The sequence below is a fragment of the Xiphias gladius genome, chromosome 22 (assembly GCF_016859285.1).
Source record: "Xiphias gladius isolate SHS-SW01 ecotype Sanya breed wild chromosome 22, ASM1685928v1, whole genome shotgun sequence".
Classification (NCBI taxonomy): Eukaryota; Metazoa; Chordata; class Actinopteri; order Istiophoriformes; family Xiphiidae; genus Xiphias; species Xiphias gladius.
In genome coordinates this window covers 8838600-8866267 of record NC_053421.1, presented here as the reverse complement: position 1 = coordinate 8866267, position 27668 = coordinate 8838600, and the positions used below count along the sequence as shown (strand labels likewise).

The following is a 27668-nucleotide window of genomic DNA, read 5'->3' as shown; positions in this document are numbered from 1 at the left end:
TTGTACCTATAAAATTTGTAAACATAAGCAAGTATTTGGGGGTGGCGTAAAGGAAAAGTAACTAAAAATACATGGACAGCTGGGAACAATCTGAACGGCCATAGATTGTTTTTTTTTCAATATTAACTGAAAAAAGATGCTTTAATGTACGTATTTTGTAGCCAATAATCACAACTTCTACTTGGATGATTAACAAAGGAAACTGTGCTATCAAAAGATATTAAAGGCCTGAAAAAACGGATGAATTACCATACCTACATTTGAAATAGTCACTGTCTATGTTGAAGACTTTGAGTGCTGTTCTGACTTCCTCCACTATGGATTCAAAATGGCCTTGGCCCGGTGTGTTTCTGATTTCCTGCACCGTCTGGTGAAGGTAGCAGCTTTGCATGCTGAGGTCACACCTGTAACGTATTTCACACTGTGTTATATTTCGAGTGGCCACCTGGATGAGGAAATAACATGTTCACAGTGCATGAAGACTACATCCCTCCCTGCCAGGTAGGAACAGGTGTTTGTTTTAGACAACATACACTACATTAAAACAACATGGACTTCTTCAATATATCTCATGTCTATTTCTTACTTTTTAGGGAATAAAAAAGTTAAATCCTGTGAGAGCTACGAAACTTTTCACCTATTGAGACTTTTAAAGTTGCACTAAACACTTATCCTAAAAGTTTCATCTTTTGTATGACAATTATATTACCCAGAGAGTATCTGGGTTATATGTAGCTTCCTAAGATATGTTGCACCGCTTTGTTTCTTGTATCCAAAATTAAATTAAACACAAAACATGGAAATGAAAAAAATATGTCAAAGGGCATTCCACAATGCATTCACCAGGAGTGATTTTTTTTTTTACTCATGGTGGGGAAAAGTAATGGCATTTTCTAGTCCAACTCCTGGTTAGCTGGACTAATTTTTTTTTATTATGTGCAGCTTCAGGGCATGTGAATGAAAAGATTGATTGTGTGAATGCCGTTTCTGTCAGCCACAAACAGGCAATGAAATACCAAGCACACCTGGAGCAGCATTCACTTTTGACAGGCACATACCAATGTAAGCCCCTATTAGAAAAACAATGAAGTCTATCATAAAACATTTATGGTAGATAAAGTACCCGAGAGTGCTAAAAGCAAGCGCATTATGGCTGCAGGTCTAAATTTATTTCAGAGGTGGGCTTGTACAAGAGGGTGGGCACACAGGATTAGGAACCACTGTAAAAAATATTTTTTCTTGATAAAATTACAGGCTACTGTTCCTGAGTTTTAATCTGAATATTTGTGCAAAATAGTATTATCCTCAATGCATAGATCTTAGTTAATATTCAGATGTTTTTTTATATCAAATTCACTCTTGCAGATTAAGGATGACTGATCACATAAATTGAAATCACTTTTTATTGCACATAGTTTCCAAAGTAAGATATAGCAGAAAATAAAGTTGCTAATTCTATTTATTCATGAAAGCCCTATGTAGCTTTCGCTTTAATGCCATATCAACCATCTTACAAATATAAAGAATCTCACCTCAGCGCTAATTCACAGTTTTTCATTTTAAACTTAACAAGCATTTGATTTGAAGTTTTTTGACTCAAATGGACTTTGATTGCTTTAGTGTATTAACAATCTCTGAAATCACAGCTTACTATTACTAACAGAGGGTGGTGCCACCTCCACAACTACTTTGCCCAGGTTTTTCCCGGCATACATATAGTCCACAGCCCGGAAGACTGACTCCAAGCCCACAAATCTCCCCCCCTCTGCCAAATCCCCAGAATCCACCTCACACACTAGCTTCCCTTTGGCAAACATCTGCATCATGCTACCCAGAGCCTCCCTGTAGTCGCTGAAGAAGTGGGGCAAGAAGAAACCCCGTATGCTGGCTGACTTCTGAAGCAGCTTGACCGGTAGTGTTCCTCCTCTGAAGGGTGGGATCCCTGATGCGGTCTGGTACCCAGAGATGAAGCCGATCACTATCAGCCGCCCCTTATTGGCCAAACTGTTCACTGCGAGTTCTAAAACACTCCCTCCAACTGACTCATACACCACGTCCACGCCTTGTGGGTACTCTTTCCTAAGCGTCTTGGCCAGGTCTTCTGTGGTGTAGTTGATCGGCCTGTTACAGCCGAGGGATTTAAGGAAGCCAGCTTTCTCGTTTGACGAACAGGTCCCAATCACGTGGCAACCGGCTTGTTTAGCAAACTGTACGGCAAACTGTCCAGTCCCTCCTGCAGCTGCCGTGACGAGGACCGTCTCGTCTTTGGCCAGGTCGCCCAGACGTTTCAAGGCGATGTAGGCTGTGGCACCACTGACCAACAGGGTGAGGAACTCTGGCTTCACCGTGGGGACAGGCACACTTTCCTTGGCTGGCACCACCGTGTACTCGGCAAACGCACCGCTGCCGAAATAGGCCACGGTGTCCCCAACGGTGTAACTGGCGCTGGCGCTAAGGCCGAGGCCAACAACCTCACCAATACCCTCAAAACCGGTATCGAAGGGAGGCTTAAGGGAGGGGTCGTAACGGCCTGCCGAGTAATTTATATCAGAGGCGTTGATTCCCACAAAACTGAAAACAAACAGAGAAAAGAGCAATAGTTGTAGATTAAAAGGTGAGAAAATAAAACTGTTACATGATCAAGGTGTGAATAAAATGTACACAAAACATTCACAATGGCATTTTAAGCTTTTGTACGGCCATTAGTGTAAGCACATTTTCCTGAAATCCTGTCTGAAGGTCAAGACTTCAGCTTCCTTCTCTACACACGTCTGCACGGGGCATAAACACTCTGGTTTGTTTTGGCAATGACTCCCTTTTCTCTGGAAGAGAACAGTCCTGCTCTGACAGGGAAAGGCTTGTATCACAAAACACATTGCATGATGTCATGATTCATTGTCTTCAGAGACACCCACAACAAACTGCACTTTTAAAAATCTTAGATAGTTACTTCTTGCCTCAACACAAAGTCGGCTGTTTTCATCTTACTTTGGTAACATGTTGGAAACAAATAAGAAGGAATGTATAAATAAATCATTTACTGTCTTTTAGAGCAGCATGCATGCTGTGCCTCATTACTGTGCATGTCACACATGTACTTTGAGCTTGCAGATAATGCTTCTGTGGTTTATAGATGGGTCCCGGTGATAGAACAAAATACCTTGATTTGACTACTTTACATCTATGGAATCAGTTTCCTCACAGAGAAATATGATGTTATCATCAAAGGTGCAACTAATTCAATGTACATAACTAAAAATACTTAACCATTGGAGTTTAAGCAAATTAAAATAAACGGATATTTGTAACAATCAAGTCAAAATCAGTCCAACATAATCCTTTGAAATCTTTTTTTCCTTTTCTATATCAAAACTTGAAAAACTTGAAAATCCAACACTGGTTACAGTAACAGTATAATATAATAACAGGATATGTGTTATTGATACGTGTGTGATGACAAATGCTATACTTTGACAAATACTAAATGAAATGTTAAGGTCTCATGGCCTTTATTTTTGATTTATAGCAGACGTGACAATCACATTTATGTAAATTATTTGTTTTGGAGAGTATTCTTATCAAAAAATAATTAAAAGAACGTATAATTTTGGACCATTAAAAAAAATATGATAAAAAGCATACAATTTCACACCACCTTTGTCTTTCATGTGAAGGTCACATAGTCGTATCCATTTATGTGACTACATTTAAGTTGTAGTCAAATGTGTACACATGGATCAAACATCAGGCTGAAAAGCACACGGGAATCTTGGCATTTAAAGATTTACTGTATGTTAAAAAGATCTGCTTCATTTAAAATGTCATCTAAAACAAAAATGTATAATGTAGAAAAAAGTTTCATTTCTTTCTCGTGACTTACTCTGCTTTTCTCACTACAGTCATGATCTTTCTCAATCATCAATTTCTCACTCTCGGTTTTCCCATTCGACACTTTGATGTCTGTATTTCATCGAGACTGCACTGATGCTGTGCAAAAGGGAATAAGTGGTCCTCAGTGTGCACCACAACTCCACGAACCGAAATATTTGTTTTCCCTGTTAGTTAAAACATCTTCCCCATATCCCATGACTGGCATGCCTTGCTAATACACACAACCTAACGGTCAGAGGTCTCAGTTCACAAGCAACTGATTACTGACTTACAAGGTAATAAGTTACTAACTTGGCCACATATGTTTTCCACTCCGTTTGATGGAAAACGACCGTTCTATGGCAGTAAACGACACAATACACCCTGAGGTGCATTTGCAGAGGGCTACTTCGGCCTAACGTTTACAGTCTGATCAGGCAGACAGTCAGTAATGTAGTAGTAAACGAAAATTAGGAGAGGACATTACCTTCTGGTGGAATCAAAAATAGAACCAGAAATCCAACTATTTCAATAAAAAGCATTCATTTATGCATTTTTCACTTTAAATTTCTTTATCAATTTCTATCCTAATTATTTAGACTATGTCAGGCTACGGAAGGTGTTTCTACTGACTTCAGGTGGGTTTGCTCTCCTCTAACCGTGAACACACTGCCGGGTTCTGCCGCCGTGAATGAGCGAAATGATGCTGCAATTCCCGCGCCATCTCTTGATGCCAGTCTGAGCCCCCCCATGACTTTCTGTTTGCAGGTTCGTGACGTAGAGGGAGACAGGAGGACAGAGGGGGGAGAGGGAGGGAGAGAGAGAGAGAGAGAGAGAGAGATTCCTAGATGGATTGATAGACAAATGCAGAGAGGGCGGAACTTGGAATTACAGTACAGCGCTTATGCCTCACGTATTTTGCCATCTTGTGATGATGATGATGATGATCGCAGGTGCCGGACATGGGTAGATAGAGGTAAGCGCAGCCCTTTTTTTTTTTTTTAACAACTTCTCAACACTATAGCTTAGTGACAGGTCGACGGGAGAAAGCCCCCGTGATCCACAGACAGACTCGTAACGCGCTTTGGGTCACCTATTGCTATTCCGAACGCGCACGCAGAAAACGGGAGTAAATATCTCTGCCCACCTCTCAAAAAAGCCACAACTTACCGATTCCTGACGAGCAGCTCCGCGTCTCCGGGGGTCGGGACCGCAACGGTTTGCATAGAAACGGCGTCTCTGAAATTAGGACTAAGCTTGGTGACGATCAGCTTTTTCATAGTGCTCGGTATGGAGGAGCCTTTGAAATCCATGAAGTGCGCTGAGTAGGACATATCTACGATGAAGCGCCGCGCAACCGGATGAACTCCTGAAAGTGCGCCGGTGCCTCTGCGCCCCCCGCCGACCAGCGAAATCGCTCTCCTGCCGTTCCTCGGCAGCAGGAGGCCGGACATGGCTCCGAAATGTGACAAAGTTCACGGACAACTTGACGCGCGTTAGTTGCACCGGCAAGCCCGACTACCACTGGCCTGCGCTACAGGCTCTCCCTCTGCTCCCCCTCAGCGTGCAGGCCGGGCCGGGCCGTGCCGAGCCGGGCCAAGCGCGCCGTTAGACCAAAATAAAAGCTTCGGTTCTGTGCCGCGTGGCTCTCGGCCACTTAGGCGGCAGGAACAAGCACAGAATCGGCTATTTGGCATTGAAACGTTGCACCGCTGCAGCCTCGTAAGTAGCGCAGCGGCGCCCCAGACTTGTCGTCGGAGTCCCTCCCCTTCCCGGACACAACACTCACTTCCTAGTAAGGTGAAACAAATCAATCCTCATCCCCGAACATATGCCCAGACCTTTTCCTCCCACGAAAACAACACCAACCCCGCCGGACCAACTCAAGCTTCTAGAATTACAAGAAAATAATCACGTAGCTTCCGCTCAATCCGAGCAATTTTTTTTTTTTTTTTTTTTTTTATCTGGGGAGCGCTGTTGCCGAACGTTGTTTATTGCTCGCATGTAGCCTACACCTGTAACCAAGGCGTGTATTAGCGATTTGTCAAAGTCTGCCGTGTGCATTCCACCCTGCCTTGCACGTTTCATTCGGCAGCGCTACCATCTTTTTAGTCACCCGACTGTCGTTTTTTTCTGGAGGCGTCTGGGTGGCTCCAAATGTTGCACTATTACTACAACAAACCGGACCACTGAACCCTCGTGCCGTCCGCCGCTCCCCCCCCCTCACCGGCGGGGGTCAAACCCCGAGCTCGCGCTACGCCAGCGCCACGCTTTCATACGCTAAAGGTGATACGCAAGTTGTAAGAAACCTTGCGGGCGATACTTGTTGTGGTTTGCAGTACGTGTTGGTATAAGTTTGGTTTCAGTTCATCTCTCGATAAGTTCCGAAAGAATCCTTTTCCTTTGTCGGAGGTTCGGGGTTTTTTTTTTTTTTTTTAAAGCGGAGGGAGAAGGAGGGAGAAAGAGAGAGAGAGAGAGAGGGAGAGAGAGGGGGGAAAAACAAGACAATTAAAAAGATTGACAGGTAGGCTCCTCTGTCAGGGGTGACGCTTGTGGAGAGGGGAGGAGTAAAAATGTAGCAGGAAAAGCCACTCGATGCGTCTGTCTATCAGTTGAGACTGTCTGAAACAGCTCCTGGATCCACCGCGTTTCCATTTTTTCTTTTTTGGGAGACCTCGGATCAGTCCCCGGAGTTTTTTTTCTTTTCTCCCCCCTCTTTGCTTTTTTAAAGAGACAAATATTTTTGGTCCGCGTCGATCCGATCTGTTGTTGGCGAAGCTTGGATGCGCCTGCGTCCTGTTGGTTTCCCCCCTCTCTCTCTCAAGTGATATCCTCCACACCGCATCAACCACCCCTCCAAAAAAACCCGACTCTGTCCAAGATGCGATGAGATGAGCGGTGGAAATCATTTCCACGAGTCTTAAAACGTAAGTAAGCGAGAAAGCCTGCTCTTCCCATTTGTTTATTTATTTATTTCAATGGGAGAGAAGGAGGGCAGGGGGGGTGGAGGGGGGGAGGAAAAAGTCTCCGCCGGACTGGTGAGGTTGGATCCGGGCTGAGGTGGCGTGGTGGTGACGGGACTGACATTAACCCATCTAATGCCTGTCTATCTATTTTCTGCTCTCCCGTTTTTCTCTCTTTCAGGTCTCTGGCGAAAGAAGAGGAAACACAAGGATACATTAATTATCAGAGCTGTGCGGTGCGGTCACACGGGACTTATTTGTTTGGTTACTGCCAGAGTTTATTTATTTTTTTTTAGTTTTGGTGTGCGTAAAAGGCGCAGCAAACTATCGTCCCCCTCCAAACAGCACTGGAGATTAGGGGGATTTTTTTTTTTCCAGGGGGAGTGAAGTGAAAACTTGGGGTTCAAGGTGATTGCTTGCTGCCTCTGCTTATTCTTATTCTTATTTTTATTTTTACCCTGCCATGAGAGAGTTGAAGGAAGATGATATTTGATGGACATGAAGGTGACAGGAGCTGGCCGAATCCCTTCGTAATTTTTGAACTTACTCTCGCTGAAGCCGATCCAGCCATCGAGCCCCAAGAAGAGCAGCCAGTTTGAGAAGAAGACTGACATCTCCGGCTCCGAGATCCAAACACCCTGCCCCGAAAAACGGGATGATTTTTCAAAACTGACTGACTTGATTTGTTTGTAATTCCTGCATGAGAAGCACCGTGGAACGTGACGGTCACTATGCCGAGGAGAAAGCAGCAAGAGCCGCGGCGATCCGCAGGTATAACCCGCCCCTCCATTACGACCATTCCACATCTCAGTAGCCAACTAGTTTTTATTTACAAGTACCAAATGAAAATATCACCTTGCATACCACACTCTTTAGTTGCTCTGCATGCTGATGATTTATTTTACCACTCTGTTTAAATTACATTTGCTGTGATATTTACACAGCGCGCAACTCACCTCCTGACCCACACTTGTGTTTAAAATGTGTCTAATTGCGCAAATGATGCACGTAACTGCGCAATGACACTTTGAGGTTTTTTGTGCTCCTTTTGCCAGGAAAGTTCTCTTAAGAATGGTGAGATAAACTAAATGGCATGTTATGGGGGATAAAAGGGAGCTTTTGAGGTTCAAGAGTGAGTAATAATGAATAATTGACTGGGGAAGAAGGGGGAGAAAACTGGTGAGAGCCGGTTTTTTTCCTTCTTTCTATTTTATTAGAGGATTGCCATCCTTGATTTGATGCGTGATTGATCGCCTGTCATGTGGCAGTCTTTGATCTATTCATCCCTGATAAACATCAATAAATCCCTCCATGAAGACAGGCATGCCTCTGCTAGGTTTAACCACTCAAACACACAACCCTCCTGTTGTCTCAACCAGGAACTGAAAAGCAAATAAAGTTGTGAATTATGGTGGAAAATCACCTCATTTTATTTTACGCGAACGTACTAAGAGCAGATGAAAGGACAGCTTGTATGCTGAATAGATCACATTAAAAATCAACCCAAACACTCCCTTCAAATCGGGGGTTTGAGTCCCTTTGTGAGCCTTTTTCTTCTGAGTGATAAATGTTGAGGTGTTTGCGCGTTCCCATCCAAATTCACCCCACATTCACTGTAAGCATCAGTCCAGTAATGAAATCAATATCCACTGCTGGAGGGGAGTATAATATTTGCAGTGTGACCAACTGATAAAACCAGGTAATGGCAGACGACCGACAAGGTTGACTTCTAGTGGTTTGGATTTGGACTCCCCCTTTTTCTTCTCGTCTCCCTGCAGCCTTTAAACAAATGTAAATGAGTGACAGGGGTTTCTACCTCTGTGCTAATGAGGCCGAGCCTTTGAAGTTAGGCATTAACAACTGGAGTGAACAAAAGACAGTTACAGAATTTTAAAGAGATTTTGAAATATGAGGTGCAAAGCGGGTCGAACAGGAGGGCCAGCCGACGAAGACTTTGAACTCAGCAGGTTTTATCATTTTAAGCAGGGAGCTGGTGATGATGGTGGTGGTGGTGGTGGGGAGGATGAGGAGGAGGATGAGAAGGAGTGTAGGATGGGGAACATTCAACCGGTGCTCGCTGTTGACTGCTTTCTTTCTCCCTTGCCTTTCTAGCAAAGCAGTGTTCGAAGCAAGGACTCAGGTTTAGATATCGAGCCTTGCTGTACTTCTGAGTGTGTGATGTGTGTGTGAGTCACGGCTCATGTTTTGGTGAAATGTCCCTCTGGAAGAGGTCAGCCAGGGTGGGGGCAGAGTGACTCCCGTTAGGTTCTGCATGTAGATGGAGGCATGAAAACATGACATCGGTGTGACCCCTCCCTCCCCTTCCCTCTCTCACGACACACGCACACACAAACACACACACACACACACCATTGATCCATTACACTGTCCACTGAGTGCAATGCACATCATGGGTTGTAATGGTCAATCACAGCTTGGCAGACGGGATGTTTTCCATTCTTCCATGAACATGACGGCCGGTCAGTGATAACGCCCTCCACTCCACACTCCCAATAGCAACAAATAACACACACTCGTAGACACACACACACACACACCAGGGTAGCCCGATGCTCCACTGGGAGCTGGTACTGACCTGTGGCTTCCTCTCTGTGCTGCTGCTCGGAGAGGAAATTGCTCATGGTGGGACTGAGCATGGAAATCAGAAGTCAGACAATTAAAACAATAGCAGACTTGTCTGGGCTAGCTCCTTTTTATTTCTCACCTTGTACCTTTTTGGAGAATATTGTTTGTTATGCTATGTTATTTTAGTATTTCAAGGCCAAATCCTGCATATCATTATCCCACAACACCAGAAATTACGAAAGATCCAATTTTGGATTTCTTTGAGTTTAGCAGTCAGTTTTGGAAATTTTAGTTTATTCTCTTATAATGTACACTTTTTAGGTAGCTTTTTAGGCAAGAACAGAATTTTTTTATTGCTCAAATTTTATTATATATATATATATATATCTGTGTGTGTGTGTGTGTGTGTGTATGTAATGTATATGTACATTTATGTGTAAGTATATGTGTGTGTATGTATATATATATATATACACACACACACATACATATATGCGTGTATATATACAGATAATTAATTAAATTAATGATTCCATGAAGAAAAATCTGACTTGAAACATTCAAACATTTTTTTTCAAACAAAATATTGCATGATTTTCTCAGTGTTATTTTGAAGCTTGTGTGTGTGTGTTTGTGTGTGTGTGTACAGTATTAAGATCCGCACAAAAGGGCCAGGATGTGAGATATAATTTTCTAGAGATGAAACAAATGTAGGACTCATTGCACTTACAGGAAATTAACGTTTAAGAATCCGAATAGGAAAGCCAAGATGGAGAGAAACTTAAAAAACCTGTTTCAGCAAGTCCGTGACTATATATAGTGTGTATTAGTTTGTGCACAGATACATGGTCCTGTATTTGTTATTACACTTGTAGCCTCACCTCCTCATGAAATTACTCCATTTACAGGTGATGAGGACACAAGGGAAGGCAGGAACAATTAAAAGGCAGAATGGAGTGACGCCGTCTTTCATCCAAGGCAGGCTTAGATAGTCTTACAGAAGGAAGATGAGGAAGAAGGCCAGATAAGACACTCGCTCTTATTTTTGTGGAGCAGGATGGTTAATTATAAGAAAGACTGTGTGTGAGTGTGTGTGTGTGTGTGTGTGTGTGTGTGTATGCATGTGAGTATAGAGGGGCGGGGGGTGTGGTGGGGGTAAGGTTGCTTCCCGTTGGCTTCATTAGAGAGAGCCCTAATTATCTGTGCAGCTGATGGATTTGTGACAGGCCCTAACGATTAATGCTGACAAATTCAGTAAGGTGTCAAGTCCGCAGCTGCCTTGATGTAATCAAGTTGATATTATACAGTCCCCATAGCCCCTAGTGCCGCACCAACTCAATTTGCCTGTGCAGGTGACAAATGGACTTTGCTACCTGACTAATCACGTCAGGAGACAATGCCAGTTAATGACCTCAGTAAGCCCCTGCCACCCCCCCACCACCACTCTTATAACCCTGTAATAAGCAAGCCAGACCAGCTACAGCACATCACAACCTTTCCCTCCGTCCTCTTTTTATTTCCTATCATCGAATTCCTTTGTTTTCCTCCGAAACCTTTCAATTAAAGCGCCTAATTTTTGAATCGAAGTAAAAGTGCATTTTCTTAAGGCTCGTCTTGTTTTCAGATGGAATGTGAGGGTGTAGATTTTGTAACTGTTGCAAGAGATTTATTTATTTTTATATTAATGACATGGCTCAGGCCTGCTCTAACCACTTGATATATCAGCACTCCAAAGTAATCCCAGGACCCATTTTTAAAATTTAGACATTCTGTTGAAGTTTTTACACTTTTGCATGTGTTACAGCCCTGCTAGTAAATCACCACCACATCATAACACAGTCTCCACGCACTTTGGCTGAATGTGCTCCCAACTCAGTGCTGTAGCCGCCTCGCTGAAGGCCTCCAGTTTATTCCGAGCTGGAGAATCACAGTGCCCAGGGATTAATGATTTTGCATGCCCGGGGAAGCTAAGATTACACAGCGACCTTTGTGCTCTTACTTGACGATTTTGTTATGCGATATTCTCCCCTCGAAATAATCAGCATGCTGAGATTTATATGCCCCCCTCAAACTCCTCTGTCTACACCAGCATCCTGAGGAGAGCAGTATATAGCCTTTAGGTGTGTTTTTGTTCACTTTTAAGGTTGCCGGATTAGAATAACACCCTCCTTCCTGAGAATTAGAAATTTTGTTTTGTTTTGATGAAAAGTTGATTTTCAGCTAAGGAACTAGTGTCTTTGGACTTAAAGTTGGAGTGACTTATAACTTCCAATGGCTTAAGGCTTCCCACCTTCTGAGAAAATAGAAATTTATCTTAGAATTCAATGTTTCTGTTGATGAAAATAGTGCATGTTTGTTTCTGTTTGTGTGTGTGTGTGTGTGTAAGAGAGAGAAGGGGAGAGAGACAGAGGCGAAGCGGGTGTGTGTGCTTGTAGCTTTGCTCTGACCAGTGTTAGTTTTCCTGGAATGAATAACTTGAACGCGCGCAACGGTAACCACGCCATGTTAGTCATCCTCTTTAGGCCTGCCTTCAGATCCCCTCTCTGTTCCCCCACAGGAGCACGAAAACAACCTCTAACAGCAGCTCCACATATTTCTCACTTCTGACTGTCATATCTGTTCTCTATTGCAAATCAAAAGGAGGGATATCAGACAGAGCAGGAACACATATTGATCCACCGCAGCCTGTTTTATTTTACCCCCTTCAGGTGTGCTGTATGCTTCCTAGGCGCTCCCTTTAGCGTGTGTGCTTGGACTTGGCTAGAGGTCACGCTAATTGGAGCGGCGGTGTCGTTACCAGGTGGCATCGATCGACCTCGTCGATAGCCACTTTTGCTCCAGCGCCACCCTCCGAAACTAATAGTTAAATTTACATCTGGGAGTTGAGCCAGTCAAAGGTCAAACGTGCTCAGCTCGCTCTTCTAATACTGCGAGTCACCACAAGCGTTGCCGCTGTTGCGCGTGTGTCTGTGTGTGTGGTATTAGTTTCCTAGTTACAGTACATTATTGTACGCATTAGTTGCGTTTATTATACTTGCAAAATGTAATTCTTTTGCAAAAGAGTTGGGCACAAAAAACATTAGTTACATTCTCATCACCGAAACGGTTTCAAGATAAGCATGAAAGGTTTTTATTAAGTATTGATTATCAGTGAATAACTAATATAAGTAAAGGGAAAGTATTAGCAAGGTTTAAGCAGTATGTGTGAAGCTTTTTCTGTTCCCATAGATGAGGATATATTCCACACCATAGTATTAATACCCATCCTTGTCTTGTTCTCTTTCTTTCTCTCTGATTCTTTCCGGGGCATTCTCAACAAAAGCTGCCCTCAGGGCACGCTGCTACCATCACTGGCAGTGTGTTGCCCTTGCTGCACTTTAAACACATACACACATTGTCAACCATAAACACAGACAGTCAGACTGACAGAAACACAGACACACACCTACACCTATTGCTTAAGTGCAGCCAGCATGTCTCTGTGGGAGGTCATAATGGAGGTGGCTTAGTATGATGGGAAATCATATCATTAAAGCAGCCAGATGTGCTTTGTTGCCTGCCTTGAAGCACATAAAAACGGCAGCAAGTCATGGGATCCAAAAAAGAAAAAAATCCAAGTCTGAGAAAATCAAGTCTGAAACAGATAGAAAGCAGCCCTCTGGGACTGGGCTGACAAGCAGTCTTACTCCTGACTGCCATAGAAAAACAATTTCCCCCCAAATAAAGAATTTTTGTTCTCATTTTTCAATGTTTTAGCAGCATAACAAACTCGTTTGTTTTTAACTTATGTGAAATTCAGATTGGACTCAAAGCTTTGATAAACAGTGTGCTGTTGCTTTTATCAGCTTTGTGTTAAATGTGCTTAATTACTATGTAATATTTGTGTTGTGCTGAGTAATTACATTTTGTTAAGGCTCCACAGTGGGCATGTAAGGCTTAAGAGCTCATTAATGAAAATTTGTTGATATGTTGTTTTTACTGTTTTCGCTCTGGCACATAATTTGAGACATGAGGAAGATAAGAGGGGAAGCGTTCAAGAGAAGTAGTCGTGCAAAATTTAAGGCAAAAAATTGACAACTCAAATTTTCTTAAGTAAAGTATTACATTTGCCGAGGGTAAATTTGCTCTCTTGATCAGTGCCGTGCCTCCTCGAGAGGGTATGGGAAAGTCTGCTAGAGCCAAATTTAACATGTTACTTCTATCAATAAAAGATGAGCAATTACAGAATATTTTGTCTAATAAGTATTTGAATTCCTTGGCGCAGGAAAAAAAAAAACATGTAGCTTACCCACTCATTACATCAGTTAGCAGGGGGAGTGAGAGGCAGCTCTTTGATGCCAACAAACAAACAAGACAAACGAGATGGGCCCACTACAGAAGAGCAAAAGCCCTATCCAGGGACACCCAATCCTTGCACACTCCTCCTTCTCCTCTGTCTCTTCTTACTTTATGCATCTCTACCTCTCTCTCTCTCTCTCTCTCCGTCTCTTTCAGATACCTCTCATCTCTTCTCTCATTTTTTCGGCACTCCCTCTCCCTTTATTTCTTGCTCTTTTCCCCTCTCCAGCATGTTTCTCATCTCACATCCCCCTCTCTTCTGGATGAATACTCATTTTTCGCCACTCAAAAGCAAAGAGAAAAAAGAGAGAAGTGCTGGTTGTAGCGGAGGGGGACGGATGGGGTGAATGAAAAACGGGAATGACAAAAAATGTTTTTCTCTTTTTTTTCAAACTGCACTCCTTTTTTTTGTTGTTGGGTGTATCAGACAAAGTTAGGTGGAGATTGTCGGGGAAACGAAAAGCTGAAAGGGAAACAAATGACGGAAGGAGTGAAAGAGTTTAATATTACATTCGTGATTTTTCTGAAGAAATGTTTCACCAAATAGTGAATCATCTCCACATGGTTTGAATGCAAACAGCCATGTAAGGAAATAGTTCTGTTTTGGCATAATTTTTACTGTCATTCCAATACTTGAATAGAATGGAGAGAGATGGGAAGAATGGATGTTTGAAGATGGCAGTGGGCAGCAATGTTTAGTCCAACAGCATCATCAAAAAAAAGGTGGTGTTAGTGGGTGGGAGACTATGGGGGTGGATGGATGGCGAGGGGAGGGCTGGTGGGATGGAGTCATTGTCGGGGGGGGGCTACTTTCAGGATGGGTATTAGAGCTGACAGATGAACGGGACGATGGACAAATTCTACCGCAACAGCTGTGAGTGCCGCCATTATCCTGACAGGTGTCAATTAAGAATTACTGCCCAGCCGGCCGAATGCCCCTCCCGACTCGCGCACGCATCCCTCCATCCCTACACCACCCCACGCACACACCCCCCCACCCCCTTGTCCAGCTGTCGGCGTACGAGAGAAATACCACTTTACCCTTGTAAGTGTTGTCACAGGCCCCGCAGTCCCGGTTCTCTTCCCCGTTTGAAACGGCAGCCAGCCGCAGACGCTTGCTAATCAATAGCTCGGCATATTAGTGATCAGGGTGATGTGTCTGTAGGTGGACGTTCGGGGTGGGGGGCTGTCCAGTTTTGTCCATTTTATAGCTGGACAAACTGATCTGTTTGTAGCAAACCCTGCTCTCAAGTTACCGAACATCACCAAAGATAACATAGGCATCTAAAAACGTTGATTTAGCTTAAGTATGACACCCCTCCATCAGATTGTTACCACCTATAAAAGTATTCTGTTATACAAATATAGACTGGGTTGCAATATTGTGTTTAACTGTATTGTACAGGTTGAACCCCCCCCTTAATTACAACTATGATGTGTGTGTTTGGGTGCATTTGTACACAGTGTGTGGTGTGTTCACCTTTTGCAAAGCAGTGGCTGCAGACTAACTAAGATGCTGGTTCCCTCGATCCTCTCTTACTCACCCTGTTGGCTTATACATGGGCCGCTTTTATTCCTCAGTGTAAAATGGGGAGCTGAGGTCAATGAGTGAGAAAATGAACAGTTGCCCTTGCACATCTCAAAGGCTCCCTTCCAGTAAACCCGCTGGCTGATAAACACATGTTTGCGTCGGCAGTCATGCTTCTGGCTTTACAGCGAGAAAAAGGAAATTTAAGCGGTGTGTTCTCCATTTGCCATATTTTCTCACTTTTTGGGGGTTTAGATCAGTGGTATGCATTTTTATTTTCCCTTTAATTGTGAAAGTGAAAAAGAAACAGTATGGGTATGAGACTAGGATTCAGTTGGTCAAAGTGGTGAAGGTGTGTGAGTGTGAGTAATAAAAACTTGCATGTCGTGTTACACACCTTTATTTCTAATTATACACCATATAATTAAGCCTCACATGCACGTGTCGTATGAATGTTAAAGTTATTATATGCTCATGTGCCACAGTGTTGACACTGTATAGTTAGTACTTGCCTTCTCTAATAAAGCCAGTTTTCGGTGCCAACGCAGAATAAACATGAGAAGCTTCAGTCGGTATAAGGAGGAAGGAAAAACAGCAACGTGAAAAAGCAACATGAGAGTGAGCGCGGAAGGCTCCCCAGGAATACACAGATGGATTTGCATGTTCACTTGGGAGTTACAGTTTTGGATTTCCTCCCTAGAAATCATTTGCCACAGAAAATAACCCGGGAAGATAATATCAGTGTTATTTTGCTACTCCTGCTTTATTTGCATATCTCTTGTTTAAAATAAGGCAACCCCTCAGAGTGAAATTCCGTGTGTTTTTCAGAGCTTCATTCTGCATCATCTTTTTTTTTCTTCTCTCCACAAATCTAACCTCTCTCTCTCTCTCCCTGTTTCTCTTTTTATTTCATTCTTTCTTCAGGCCTATCCCCTCTCTTCTGTCTCACACTGGCACTTCACTGCTCTGAGCGATTATCAAACCTGAGAACATTTTCCATCCCCATGCAAATCACCCAACATGCTCTCTTATCATTCCTGCTTTGCCCCTCCATCCCAAACGGTTGTGTGTAATCAAAGTAAACGGCAGCTAAAGCTAAAAGGGAAACGCTCTTTGTGGAGATGGATGGGGGGATTAAATATTAACCGGATGCGGCTGACTTAAGGCAAGTGTTTTACATAGCTGCTCCTGCCGCGGATGCCGTGCATTGATCCCCTCGCCCTGGTGCCTTTACTTGTTTGGCTGCCTGCCGTTAATTTTTCACCATCATCTCACTGGCCAGCAGCCCCCCCCCCCGTCCTTTTAACGGGGGCGGGTGAGATGGATGATAGCAATTTGAAATTTTGTTTGTGCGTGTGATCATGGAGATTGTTTTTGGAATTACCATGGTGTAACAATTCCAGTGATTAATTGAAGCGAAAGCTTTGCTAGAATCAGAGGAATCGGGGGATATGGGAGGTTGCAGGTTCTCCACCTACCTCCCCTCTTAAGTTGTGAATGTAGTGTTTATCGGCTGACCTTGGAGTCCAACACTGCTGCCTTCTTACACACACATGCAACAACACACTCCCAGGATCCTGCCACCACACACTGCCCCTCTTGTCATATCACTTCCTTCATTTCCTCATTCCTTTTTCTTCCTCTTCTCCAGCTGTGATTAAAAGAGAAAATCAAACCACTCAAACCAAACTTTGGGCAACAAGGAGACTAAACAAAAACAAAATGGCTACAGTGGCTACACTATTCATGTAGCTGGACATTAGTGGTAGGAATGTTCCTCCAGTGGCAGCAACGGTGTGTGTTTTCAGTGTGTTTGCTGTCTACATGTGTATAGCAATATCCTGTGGGTCACAGAGACAGCTTGTTAACAGCGGGGCTCATACCAGTGCTGTTTTACCCCCCTCCTCTAACCACACATACATACACACAGTTGTTGCACTGGTGCCGTTGACTGCATTGTGAAGCCCTCCTGGCATTTATAAATGCGGTGTCGGTCCTGCAGCGGAGCTCTACCCTGCAGTCGTCAGACATGGCCACCACTCATCACTCAGCCCTAATGATATCTTGCCCCCCCCCCCCACAACAAATCACGTACACACACCCCATTCCGGCCAGAGTGCACATCTTATGGGGTCGTAGGCAGTTCGTGACCCCCAGGTGGCCGCAGTCCGGCGGATTGCTGCACTCCTCTACATGTTTTTCTTTCTTCTCTTTCTCCCTCTGGCTCGGTTTCTCTCCCTACCTCAGCTGACTTTATATTCTATTTAGGTTCAAACGGATATGAGCCTTTTACAATGAATATCAGTGTTTCAGTGCTGGAAGGTGCAGATAACTGATATTTATAATGCTGCATGGTATTAATTTGACAATTTTCATGCCACCAAAAATTCCAAATATGTTGAGTTTCAACCAGAATTACATGATACTAAAATGCTCTAAGCCAATAATAATAGCAATGATAATAATACTAACACTATAAATATTGTTACCTTGTTGTTTAATCCATTCAAAATGCAGCATTACTATTAAATGTGGTTAAAAGAGCCTTCCTTAGACAACAGTGTATTGTTGCATTTCATAATAAACGTGATGTTGAAATATATCCGTCATATTCAACCTACTCTATGGGTCATCTTTTAATAAATTATAAATATTGGTAAACAAATTTATTGATATGTCTGACCCTCCCCTTTCTTTCCCCCCTGTGTCTCTTGGATCCTCACCAACTTCTCCTCCCTTTTCATGCTGTTTCCTTTTTTCTCTTCTCTGTGTCTTCTCTCTGTGTCTCTTGCTCTTTTGCTCTCCTTTAGTCAAAGTAGCCCTGGTCCCCATAGCAACACATAGTGAACTCTTACTCATTAGTGTGTATGCAGCCCGGCTGAAGGGCCTGAATCCTGTTCCTCATTCCTGTAATTTCATACCAACACATCCATCACCTCATCACGATTTCACCTAACTGAACTGAATGATGATATGTGGACATTTGCTTGATTTCAAATCAGTGCGTTTGTCTTGTAGCGGTGGATGAGTTGTATATGTGTGAGATCTCATGAAGATTGTGAAGATTGAGCGGCGACACTGGGAAACGTCCCCCCGTCACGCCTGACTCACACTCGGCTGTTTTTTTGTGGGGTTTTTTTGCCCGTTAAATCTCCAGAGCGCTGATAACAGGTCAGCCGTTGAGAGAGAAACAAGAGGGAGGAGGGGTGTAAAGACAGAGAAAAGAGGGAAAGAGAGGGAGGGGGAGACTGAGGAAGGGAAAGACCAGAACCAGGATATGATTAGAGAGAGAGTAAGAAAGTGTGTATGCAAGAGGGAAAAAAAGGGAAAGAGAGAGATTGGTCTTCTTTATGCTGGCTCACCCATTGCGTGGGCGGTGCATGGAGAAGAGGGGTCAGTGGGATGCCGTGATAGGCTAATCTGCCAGGAAGGGAGGGTTAGGGCAGGCCTCATGGGAGAGCTCATTGGCTAGACTCATTTGCCCTGTGAAATAAAATCTCATAGCGTCTTTGTTTTCTTTTTTTTTCATCGTTTGAAGATTGATAGTGTGGGTATTTGCTTTGAAATCTCTCTTCAAGTGTGAATATTTATCTGCCTACATCAACTGTACTGTACCCGTGTAACTGTGTGTGTGTGTGTGTGTGTGTGGGTGTGTGGCATACTTTTCTTAGTTCATCCCAGTTCCTGTGGGAGTGTGTGTGTATGCGCAATGTTTCCAGAGCTGTGTGTGCTCGTCCTCCAGTCAGACACATGGATGACAGATGACCCAGTGGGAGACACCAGCCATCCTGCCCAACCGGAATCTTGCCCCCCTCTCCACCTGCCCCCCTTTGCCTACTAAAAAGTGCATACTTTGTTTACTTCCTCGGCTCTTAGCCATAAATCCTGGATCCACCTCCGACGTGGCGTTGCCCCCTTTTCCTCAGGTTACGGCTTTGTACATGATCATAATGGCAACGTCATTGCAAGTTTGTGTGTGCGGGAGAACAAACCAGCCACAACCTGGCTGGATGTATGCCTGTCTCTTGCTGTGGGGGTGGGTGGTGGGGAGCTTACTGGACCAGAGGAAACCTAAATCCTCATATAAAAAGGCCATGCACTCAGCCTGGGCCAAGGGAAGGAGGGAGGGAGAAAGAAGGGAAGAGAGAGGGAGACAGAAACAGGAGGAGAGAGAGAGAAGGGAAAAAAGTTGATTTCCTTTTTCAGCAGAGCCATACATCACAGGGCCTCCCAGCTGCAGTGTCACAAGCTGACAGAATGACATGTGTCATTTATCAAAGGGGCCAGGCGGGGGCCTTGGGAAACGTGCACCACAAAGCCTGAGAGAGTTCATTCCAACGCTCAACCCTCCCTCCTTCCTTCCCTCCCTCCCTCCCTCACTCATCTCTACTCCTTCAGCCCGCCCCCGCCGTTCACCCCCCCCCCCCTACACACTTTGCCTGGTGCCAAAAAAAGGGCCCTGTAATGTTTTCTGTCTTCCCTGTATTCACACACAGATGCTGTGTGTGTGTGTTTGTGTGTGTACAAGTGTTTGTTTGTGTATGCAAGGTTACCTCAGTGAGTGCAGGCAGTTGCTATACCTTAAAGCCAAAGTCAGTCCAACTTTGAAGAAAATCTGAAAGAAAAAATGGCATTAAAGAACATTCAAAACCAGTGTTCCCTGCGAGCTAACAGTTCAACGACCTACACAGAATTTTATTTTACAGTCATTCATAAAATTATCACCCAGTGCTGATATTAATAATACTTTAGACCTTGAATTTTGGTATTGAAAGATATTTAATGCAGCAACTTTATCTTACCACTTGGATTAGTGAATTGACATTTTTGTGTATGCATGTGTCATGCTCCTCCAGGGCCACGGTTGCAGATCTGGTTAATGACAGCCTTTATCTTTCTGATTATTATTGCAGCCTCATTAGAGATTAGCTGTTAGCACTCCTCCCATATCATTCTTTACTGACTTTGCTGTCATTTTTACTAATTTTATCTCCTAGTGGTGTGTATATAAATGTCTGGAAACATTTATATGCACAGATACACAAGCAGTCTCCATACCTGCTACTGAAGACGTTTGTTTGACGGAGAGATTAGGTTCTCGGCTGGTCGGGCCCCAGTCGGAGGTCTGCGGGGTCACGGCACTGAACGTTCGGGGCCCGTTTAAGAACGCATTACATTGCAGAACAGCTTGTTCATAGGAACGCCTGTTGTAACCAATGTGTCAGTTACAATAGCAAGCTGTGTCAGTCCAGTCATGGCATGCCTATCTACAACTTTTTGTGTTAATGTCTTACCTCACCGCACGCACTCCATTTCCAGCTTCCTCTCATCCATCATCGGCTCACCTTTCATCCCAACCCCTCATCCACCCCCATCATCAGCCCCTGCTAGGGTTAACTCCATCCCAGCCACTTCCAGAATCAATAAACTATCTCACCTAGGTGCCCTTCCCTTCCTCCACCATAGCCAGATTTGACGTCAAGAGAGGCCAGTTTTAACACTGTAATCTGCCTCTTTACCTGGGTTTAGTTGCAGTAAAGTGGGCCTTGTTTCCATGTTTGTGCAATGCCTTATTTTGTACAACTTGTCAGGCTCTTGTGTCCAATTTATGAGCAATATAATAGCTAAAGAAATCACATATTTCTAGAGCAGTGTTATCATTCGCTAGCCAGTTTTGTATAATTTATCGTATTGAATTAATAACATTTGTACCTGTTTTAAAATGAAATTAATACAACTAGGCTTTGGTGGCAACCAATATTAGATGCAGGGACATTTCCATAGTTTAGAACTGATAGAAATGTATGTAGAAGGACAATGCATCAATGCCTGCTAGGGATTACAATTAAAAACAATTCCAATGCAGCTGTCAAGCATATGTCCATTTTGAAAACTATGTTTACTTGCTTACTTTTGCTTTCTAACACCGGACTAAAGAGAGTACATTTTTATTTCTAGCGGTCGCTGCAGAATTCACCCAGGTCCTTGCAGATCAGACAGCCTTAAGAGCAGCTGAAAAGCTCTGGGTGAAATTCTCTGTTTAATAATTAAAAATACAAGTCAGGGCAGCATGAGGTGGTGAGCTGACAGAGAGCGGGGGGGTAGGAAGAAGAAGTGGGGGAGCCCTCCTGACAGTATAATGTTTCCTTGCTTTGTCTGCGTGGGTTCAAAGACGTGGCTCATCATTAAGAAGAATATTCAGTGGCGATGTCACTGAGGGGTGACCTTTCCAACAGGTCATTGATAGTTCACTCTTTAAACCCCTCAGCCCACTAAATACTTCCCCGCCCCCCTCCTCTGTACACAAAGACATAGGTATGACTTCAGGGCTTGAGTTTTAGTCAGGCAGTGGCCATTTTGACACCTTTTATTTTCCCTTTTTCTTGCTGAGAAAAGGGTCTTCAGCAGGAGGAGCTTTTAATTGATTGTAACATGCTGCCAAGTTTAGCTACAGCGCGATAAAACATATTTAAACAGCTCTGCTAAGGTCTCAAAGCATATTTTGGCACCTATGGATGACTCGACTCATGTTGACTACACTAACTGACTGAACACTGACTGTATTCAACAACATTAGTGTTTATATGGAGATCAAGAATACAAGTCACAGCATTAATGAATGCCCTCTGTTTTCTTAGGTCTCTTCCTCTCTCTTATTTGTCTTTTCACCTCCTCACTCTGTCCTGTGTGTGTGAGTGTGTGTGTGTGTGTGTGTGTGTGTGTGTGTGTGTGTGTCAGGGAGGTGAAGGACTGGGAAGACAGCCCTGTTTCATTTGTCTTCATAAGCCTCATTTATTTTGCAGCAAGATGTGAGCTGACAGACATCACTCAGTGGCCCCCCACTACCCTTCTTACTTGGTTCTTCTACCCCCCCCCACACACACACACACACACACGCGCTCCAACTCTCCAAAACCCATCCACTATGGGAGGTCAGGCGGGCACCCTACCACCTCCTCCCCCTCCCACCATCAGCATTACAGAAGATGGATGTGTCTTTAAAGCAGAGATTGATTGTGGATATCAGAGTTATGGCGCCATTCATCACGGCTGATATTATTCAGACGAGCGGGATTGAACAAGGAGGTGGGACTCCTTAGCCCATGGGTGGGTTCTGGGGGGGGACAATGTGGAGCAAGTTAAATAGATTGCAGATGAATGTGTGCCACTTTGTGTGCGTGTGAATGAACGTGTGTTTATGCTCATTTACTTGCTTACACCTTCATAAGTCGGCTTCACTTGGGAATTCTGGGATGTGTTGGCGTCTGGCTGTTTCTTGTCTTTATTCTCATCAGTGTGTGTGTGTGTTTGTTTGTTTGTGTGTGTGTGTGGAGCTGTCTACATTGATCTCCAGTGATGTGATCCTCGTTCGGAGTCTGTTCTCATCGGACTCTGATTTACGGCTTCATTAAGATCCTTGTGCTACCGCCCCTTCCTTTTGTATCCCTCCTTTTGCCAGGTCACTCTTGGAGACACACACTCACACACAGACAAGACACACTGTAGAGGAAAAGCTGCAACTGAAGGACTTTTCATCGTAACACTTTGTATAGTTTGTTTCTGTTCTGTTTGTCATCTTTATGAATAATCTCTTATTATTCATCAAGGCTTAGCACCTCATTGTGCCCTGAGAGTTGAAGTGCTGTGGCGGTTTTGGAGGTGCTTCCCTACCCCCAGGCAGCCCCACTCGGCTGAAAAGAGCCCTCATTGTGTGTGTCGTCTTTTATGGCACTGTCTGAAAGAGAGGGATGCACTCCAGTCGGCATTCAAATGCACGTGGTAAAGCAGCCAGCAGAGCAGGACAAACACCACAGGTTGTAAACGCTTTGAAAAGAAGCGTGTGTATGTGAGTGTGTAAGGTGTGCATGAGGATATGTAAATGTAAATGCGAGCGAGTGTGTGAGTGCGTGCGGCCTCTTGACTGAAAGGTTCTCACTCTCTTTACCTCCACTTTCTCTTTCCTGATACAGTTCGCCACTTACTTTATTCCTTTTTTTTCTGTCCACCTGTCTTCTGTAGTTGTCTGAAATGACTTTCTTCTTCCTCCACCAAGAAAAGAACCTCGAAGTTTTTCCTTCTCATGTTTTTAAACCACCCCCCCACAACCACCACCACCATTATCAGGAGTCAAGTCATGCAGAAATGTAAAAAATAAGAAGGTAATCACACTTTGTGCTGGTGCTTTTGTCGTCAGTCTGTGATGGAAATGGGTCTAAATATGAGATTAGAACCTGCCGGTGACTGATGCTATTAGGCAGATATGCCATAGACTTTACTATCTCCCATGAAGGATTAGCGCAAATTATACTGGGAGACAGGCTTGATTTCTCCTCTGCCTGGCTGGATGTGGGCATTTGAGGCACTCTAAGTTGACAGCGTCTGTCTCTGCTTAGTTCTCCGAGACAGGTTGTGTGACAGCTGATGCCAGACGAGGGCTTAAAAAGTGTGTAATGTGTGGGTGTCTATTTGTGTATTGGACAGCGTTTGGTCTGTGTGTGTGTCATTATGTGTGTGTGTGTGTGTGTGTGTGTGTGTGTGTGTGTGTGAGAGAGAGAGAGAGTAGGAGAGTTATAAACTGACAGGCGAGTGTGTTTGAATGTGATTGCGCGTCAGCGACGTTTTTTTTTTTTTTTTTTTCCCCAGAAAACAGGTTCTCTTTGACTAGGGTGACAATTGGGAAAGGCTAATTTTAAGCTTGGTAGCTTCCTCTTTAATTCTACACACTCTTATCTAGTCTTATTTTAAATAATTAAACTGTCTGTAAGACTGTCCAGGTGAAGCTGTTTTTGTAGCTATGAATAAGTAAGAAAGCTGGTCAGATGTCTGACCAGGTGCTGGATTTCAATGTTCAAATCCATTTGTAGGAATGCCGATAAAAACAAAACCTAGATAACAGGACTCGCAAGTTTCTCTTCGTATCCAAACCCTCTCTTTGCCTCAGAGAGGTCCGTCATGACAGCAAGCTGATGGCATTCATCATGTATAGCGTAATCTCAAATTGTTTGAACTTTGATGTTGATATAACTGGAGGAAGGTGGTCGAGCGGTTTGTTCACCTCTCAGGAATGTTTGAGGGAACATGCAAATGCTCCCTGTTTTAGCCCTGCTGTCTCCTCTCAGTCTGCTTATTTAGGAGGGTGACATGTCCTTTAATGTTGGGTAGTAAACTGGAGGGGTGGATTTATAGGCACAAGCCTTGTTTTTCCCCCACTGGCTCTGTCTGCTGGCTCCTATGACGAAAAATGGAAGCGCCACCCTTACCGAATCGCAGGTGTTTTCAAAGCTACAGAAGTAGCTTTAGCAGAACCGTTGGTTTCTACCTTAGACCTTGGACACATGTCACACAGAAGCTGGACAGAGGGAAGTTTCTCAGTACACTGGAAATTTGTTTGGATTGAAACTCATATGATCCAACCCAAGTGCAGCAAGCTGTGATCATTTTGAGTTAAACCTGCCATGAATAACAGTTCAAGGACAAGCTCAACCCCAGAACAAAGACCTTTCCTGCACCAAATTCCTGACGAGTGAAGCAAATTACCTTCCCTTGTGGCTTCTGTTGATGGATTTTTTGTGGTTTGCTTGACATGTTACTTGTGAAATGCAACCAGAACAATAGATACAGCAAAGTAACAATTTGGTCTAAATCAAAACCAAAGCAAATGATCTTGATTGCGCATTTAAAAACACTCATATTCACTGGCAGCCCATATTTTGATGCAGCTTCTCCTTAACTCTCCCCTTCCTCAGATCTCTGCTCTGTCTTCCCACTCATCATCTTCCTCTCCGCGCTTTCCACCTCCTTACTTTGTGAGGTATGATGCACAGCAATGCTTCGCTATGTCAGCAGGATTGTAACAGGTCAAAGTGTAGACTGACTCAGATAGGTGTAGTGCCAGACTGGCATTCCGTATACTGTACGGTTCCTGATATTGGCTTCTTGCTGGATATTGGCCAACCAAGGCTGTCCACCTCTGATATGATGTAGGCAGAATTTCTGCCTGACTACAGCAGGTGAATATGAACCTGTTAGCAATGTTTTTATTTCAGGTGGCTGACTAGAAAATGCACCTCAGTGAGGTGTGGGAGGATTTACTCACCATCTCAAGTGTGTAAATCCTGCAGTGAGGCCTGCATTCTCTACCTTGTAGAGCTGCTAAATCTAAAATAATGTCATTATTTTGGCTTTCAAGTGACTTTTAGCATTAAATGATGGCCACATGCTGTTTCAAATGCTTTTCTGACCTGACAAGAATACTTTATAGAGGGGAAACACATAATAGTGGAATCTTTTTAGCATGGTAAAAGTTATATGGGCACCAGTATCAGCATCTTAAAGGCCCATATCGGTCTACTCTGCACAGGATGCTCCAAATCAGTCTCATCCTTGCCTCGACATACTTTGACTGATCAGTCGGAGGCCTAGTTTACTGCTGCAAGCATGGGACTCGATGTTCGTTTCTGTATTTATTTCCACGGCCCATGCGTTTTTCCCCATATAAAGACAGTCTATGTCCGACCCTGTCACTGTGTGATGGATTGCATAGTACTCTTCTCTCAGGAAGAGAAAGGGGGGATGGTGGAAAGAAGGAAGGAAAGAAGGAGGAAAAGAATGAGTGAGAGAGGGAGGAAGCAGAGTGGTGCGGTGCAGCACTGAAGGACATGGCAGCTTAGCGCTGGCCAAAAAGACTGTGCTGAACACCTGCTCCTGTCTCCAACGCCCCTTCAACCTCCTCATTACCTGTCAATCTATCACAAGGCAGCCAGATCAAATGTCTGCAGCAGCCAGGACTCACAGGGAGGGAGTGAGGGAACAAGGAGGGGGAGCGAAGAAAGAAAAAAGGGAAAGAGAGGGACAGATTGCATGTCTGGGAGAGCAGAAAATGAAGGGGAAGTAAATGGAGCAGCTGCGTGTGCATATCGAAGATCTGTGGATAATTTGGAGTAAACTTTGTTCAGAATGCAATTATTTAAAACTTCTGGAGGTAGTTTGTCATGATGCTAAATTTAGAAAACCTGGAATATAGACTGCCTGCCAGTCGGGTATGGCTTTATGTAAATGTGTTTTATCGTAATCAAAGGTAAGTTAAAAGATTATGGAAAAGTTATTAGATATTAATTTTGAAGTAAAATAAAAAGAATGTCATTTAGGGGAACTTTCAGGTGCAGGTTATTATTCAACATATAAAATTCAAGATTTAATACACTGGCCAAAATCAATAATATTTTGTCAGGCATCATAAAAAGCAGTTCTGTGTTCATTTTTTTCAGTAGTACAGTACTTCCCCTGCTCTACGAAGTAGTGTTTAGACCCAGTCTACAGCATCGCCTGGCCTTCAATTGGCGCCTCTGTGTAAAAGAGGTGAATCTGTGACAGACAAGCGCCTCTGTAGGGAGGTGGGGACTGCGGTTTCAGATTACAGCGACAATGCTGCCAATGTGTATCTGAATGTGTTTAATACACGACAAAGTGTGCACACCCATTTGTGTATATGCAGATCTGCATTTTTATGAGTGTTCATATATATACAGGTTTATTTTGTGTGTAGCAGTGTATGAACTGTGCATATATGAGTGCATGTGTTGATACATGAGAGTGTTCATTTGTACACTCAACATTAAATGTGTGTGTGCTTTAAAATGAATGAAATTAAATGAATGAATTTGAGCTCATCGAGCTGCATCAGTGCGCACATGACCAGCCCTGGCCCTCTATTTCTGATCGTTTTCAGTCCGTAGTCTCTCTCTCTTTCTCTCTCTCTCTCTCTGTCTTTCTCAGTGTTTTTTCTCAAGCTCTCTTTCTCCTTTCTCTCCTTCAGTGTGTGAGCTGTGGTGATTTACGGTAATCATCCATAGTTGGGTCATCTATCAGGCTGGCCGTTGCTAGGAGATGGAAGCAGCTGGTGCTGGTTGTTGTCTTGTCAGACACAGTGCATGTGACTGTGTGTGTGTCGTGTGTGTGTTTGTACATACTTGTGTATGTTTGTGTGTGTTTCCTGGGACGGTGGTTGCATGTATTTACTGGCAATGTGTGCATGTGTGTTCAGGTGAAATGGTCCATCCTGATGTGGGGATTTAAAAGCGCAGGTGTTGTAGAAGAAAGAAGGAAGCGGAGGAGTCGACGGATGGAAGAAAGGATTAAGGGAAGGAGGGAGACTTGGGTAAGGGTGGGGTCAGAGGTTGAAAGAGGCCAGGTGGAATTTTGTTTGGAAGGGGTGGGCAGCTTACAAGGCACAGGTGTGTGTGTGATTGACAGGGGAGCTGTATGATAAACCTATCCTGGCAGATGGAAGTTGGAAGAAGTCATGCCTTGGGGAGTAGTTTTAGTGGCTGTGGGAGGGAGGGTGGGTGGATAAGGTGTTGAAGGAGTCTATTTTCTATTGGCAG

General features: G+C 43.8%; 2 protein-coding genes across 6 annotated transcripts in view; one reads left to right on the top strand and one right to left on the bottom strand.

Annotated features, from left to right (window-relative positions):
- Positions 1 to 1385: 1385 nt before the first annotated feature.
- On the bottom strand, positions 1386 to 6322 carry LOC120783868 (prostaglandin reductase 3-like). 5 transcript variants are annotated; one of them, XM_040117195.1, is made up of 3 exons: positions 5041 to 6322; positions 4530 to 4628; positions 1386 to 2571 (listed from the first exon to the last, which is right to left on the bottom strand). In XM_040117195.1, the coding sequence occupies exons 1-3, from the start codon at positions 5322 to 5324 to the stop codon at positions 1641 to 1643; spliced, it is 1314 nt and encodes a 437-aa protein (XP_039973129.1). In that variant the 5' UTR covers positions 5325 to 6322; the 3' UTR covers positions 1386 to 1640. The 5 variants fall into 5 exon arrangements, with proteins under 5 accessions (XP_039973129.1, XP_039973132.1, XP_039973131.1 ...); XM_040117198.1 differs by having other exon boundaries at positions 4504 to 4628; positions 5041 to 5152; XM_040117197.1 differs by lacking the exon at positions 5041 to 6322 and adding an exon at positions 4784 to 4958 and having other exon boundaries at positions 4504 to 4628.
- Positions 6323 to 6337: 15 nt separating this feature from the next.
- LOC120783867 (teashirt homolog 1-like) overlaps positions 6338 to 27668 on the top strand; it is a 34756-nt gene continuing 13425 nt past the window's right edge. The window contains exons 1-2 of the mRNA XM_040117194.1: positions 6338 to 6797; positions 7015 to 7604. Coding sequence (XP_039973128.1) covers positions 7565 to 7604 — 40 coding nt within the window. The 5' untranslated portion in view covers positions 6338 to 6797; positions 7015 to 7564. The remainder of the gene's footprint in view (positions 6798 to 7014; positions 7605 to 27668) is intronic.

Coding starts and splice junctions, on each gene's coding strand:
- LOC120783868 (XM_040117195.1), bottom strand. CDS start 5,324: ATGTCCGGCCTCCTGCTGCCGAGGAACGGCAGGAGAGCGATTTCGCTG. Junction 4,629..5,040: donor GAGCTGCTCGTCAGGAATCG/GTAAGTTGTGGC, acceptor ACCTGCAAACAG/AAAGTCATGGGGGGGCTCAG. Junction 2,572..4,529: donor AACCCGGCAGTGTGTTCACG/GTTAGAGGAGAG, acceptor GTTTGTTTTCAG/TTTTGTGGGAATCAACGCCT.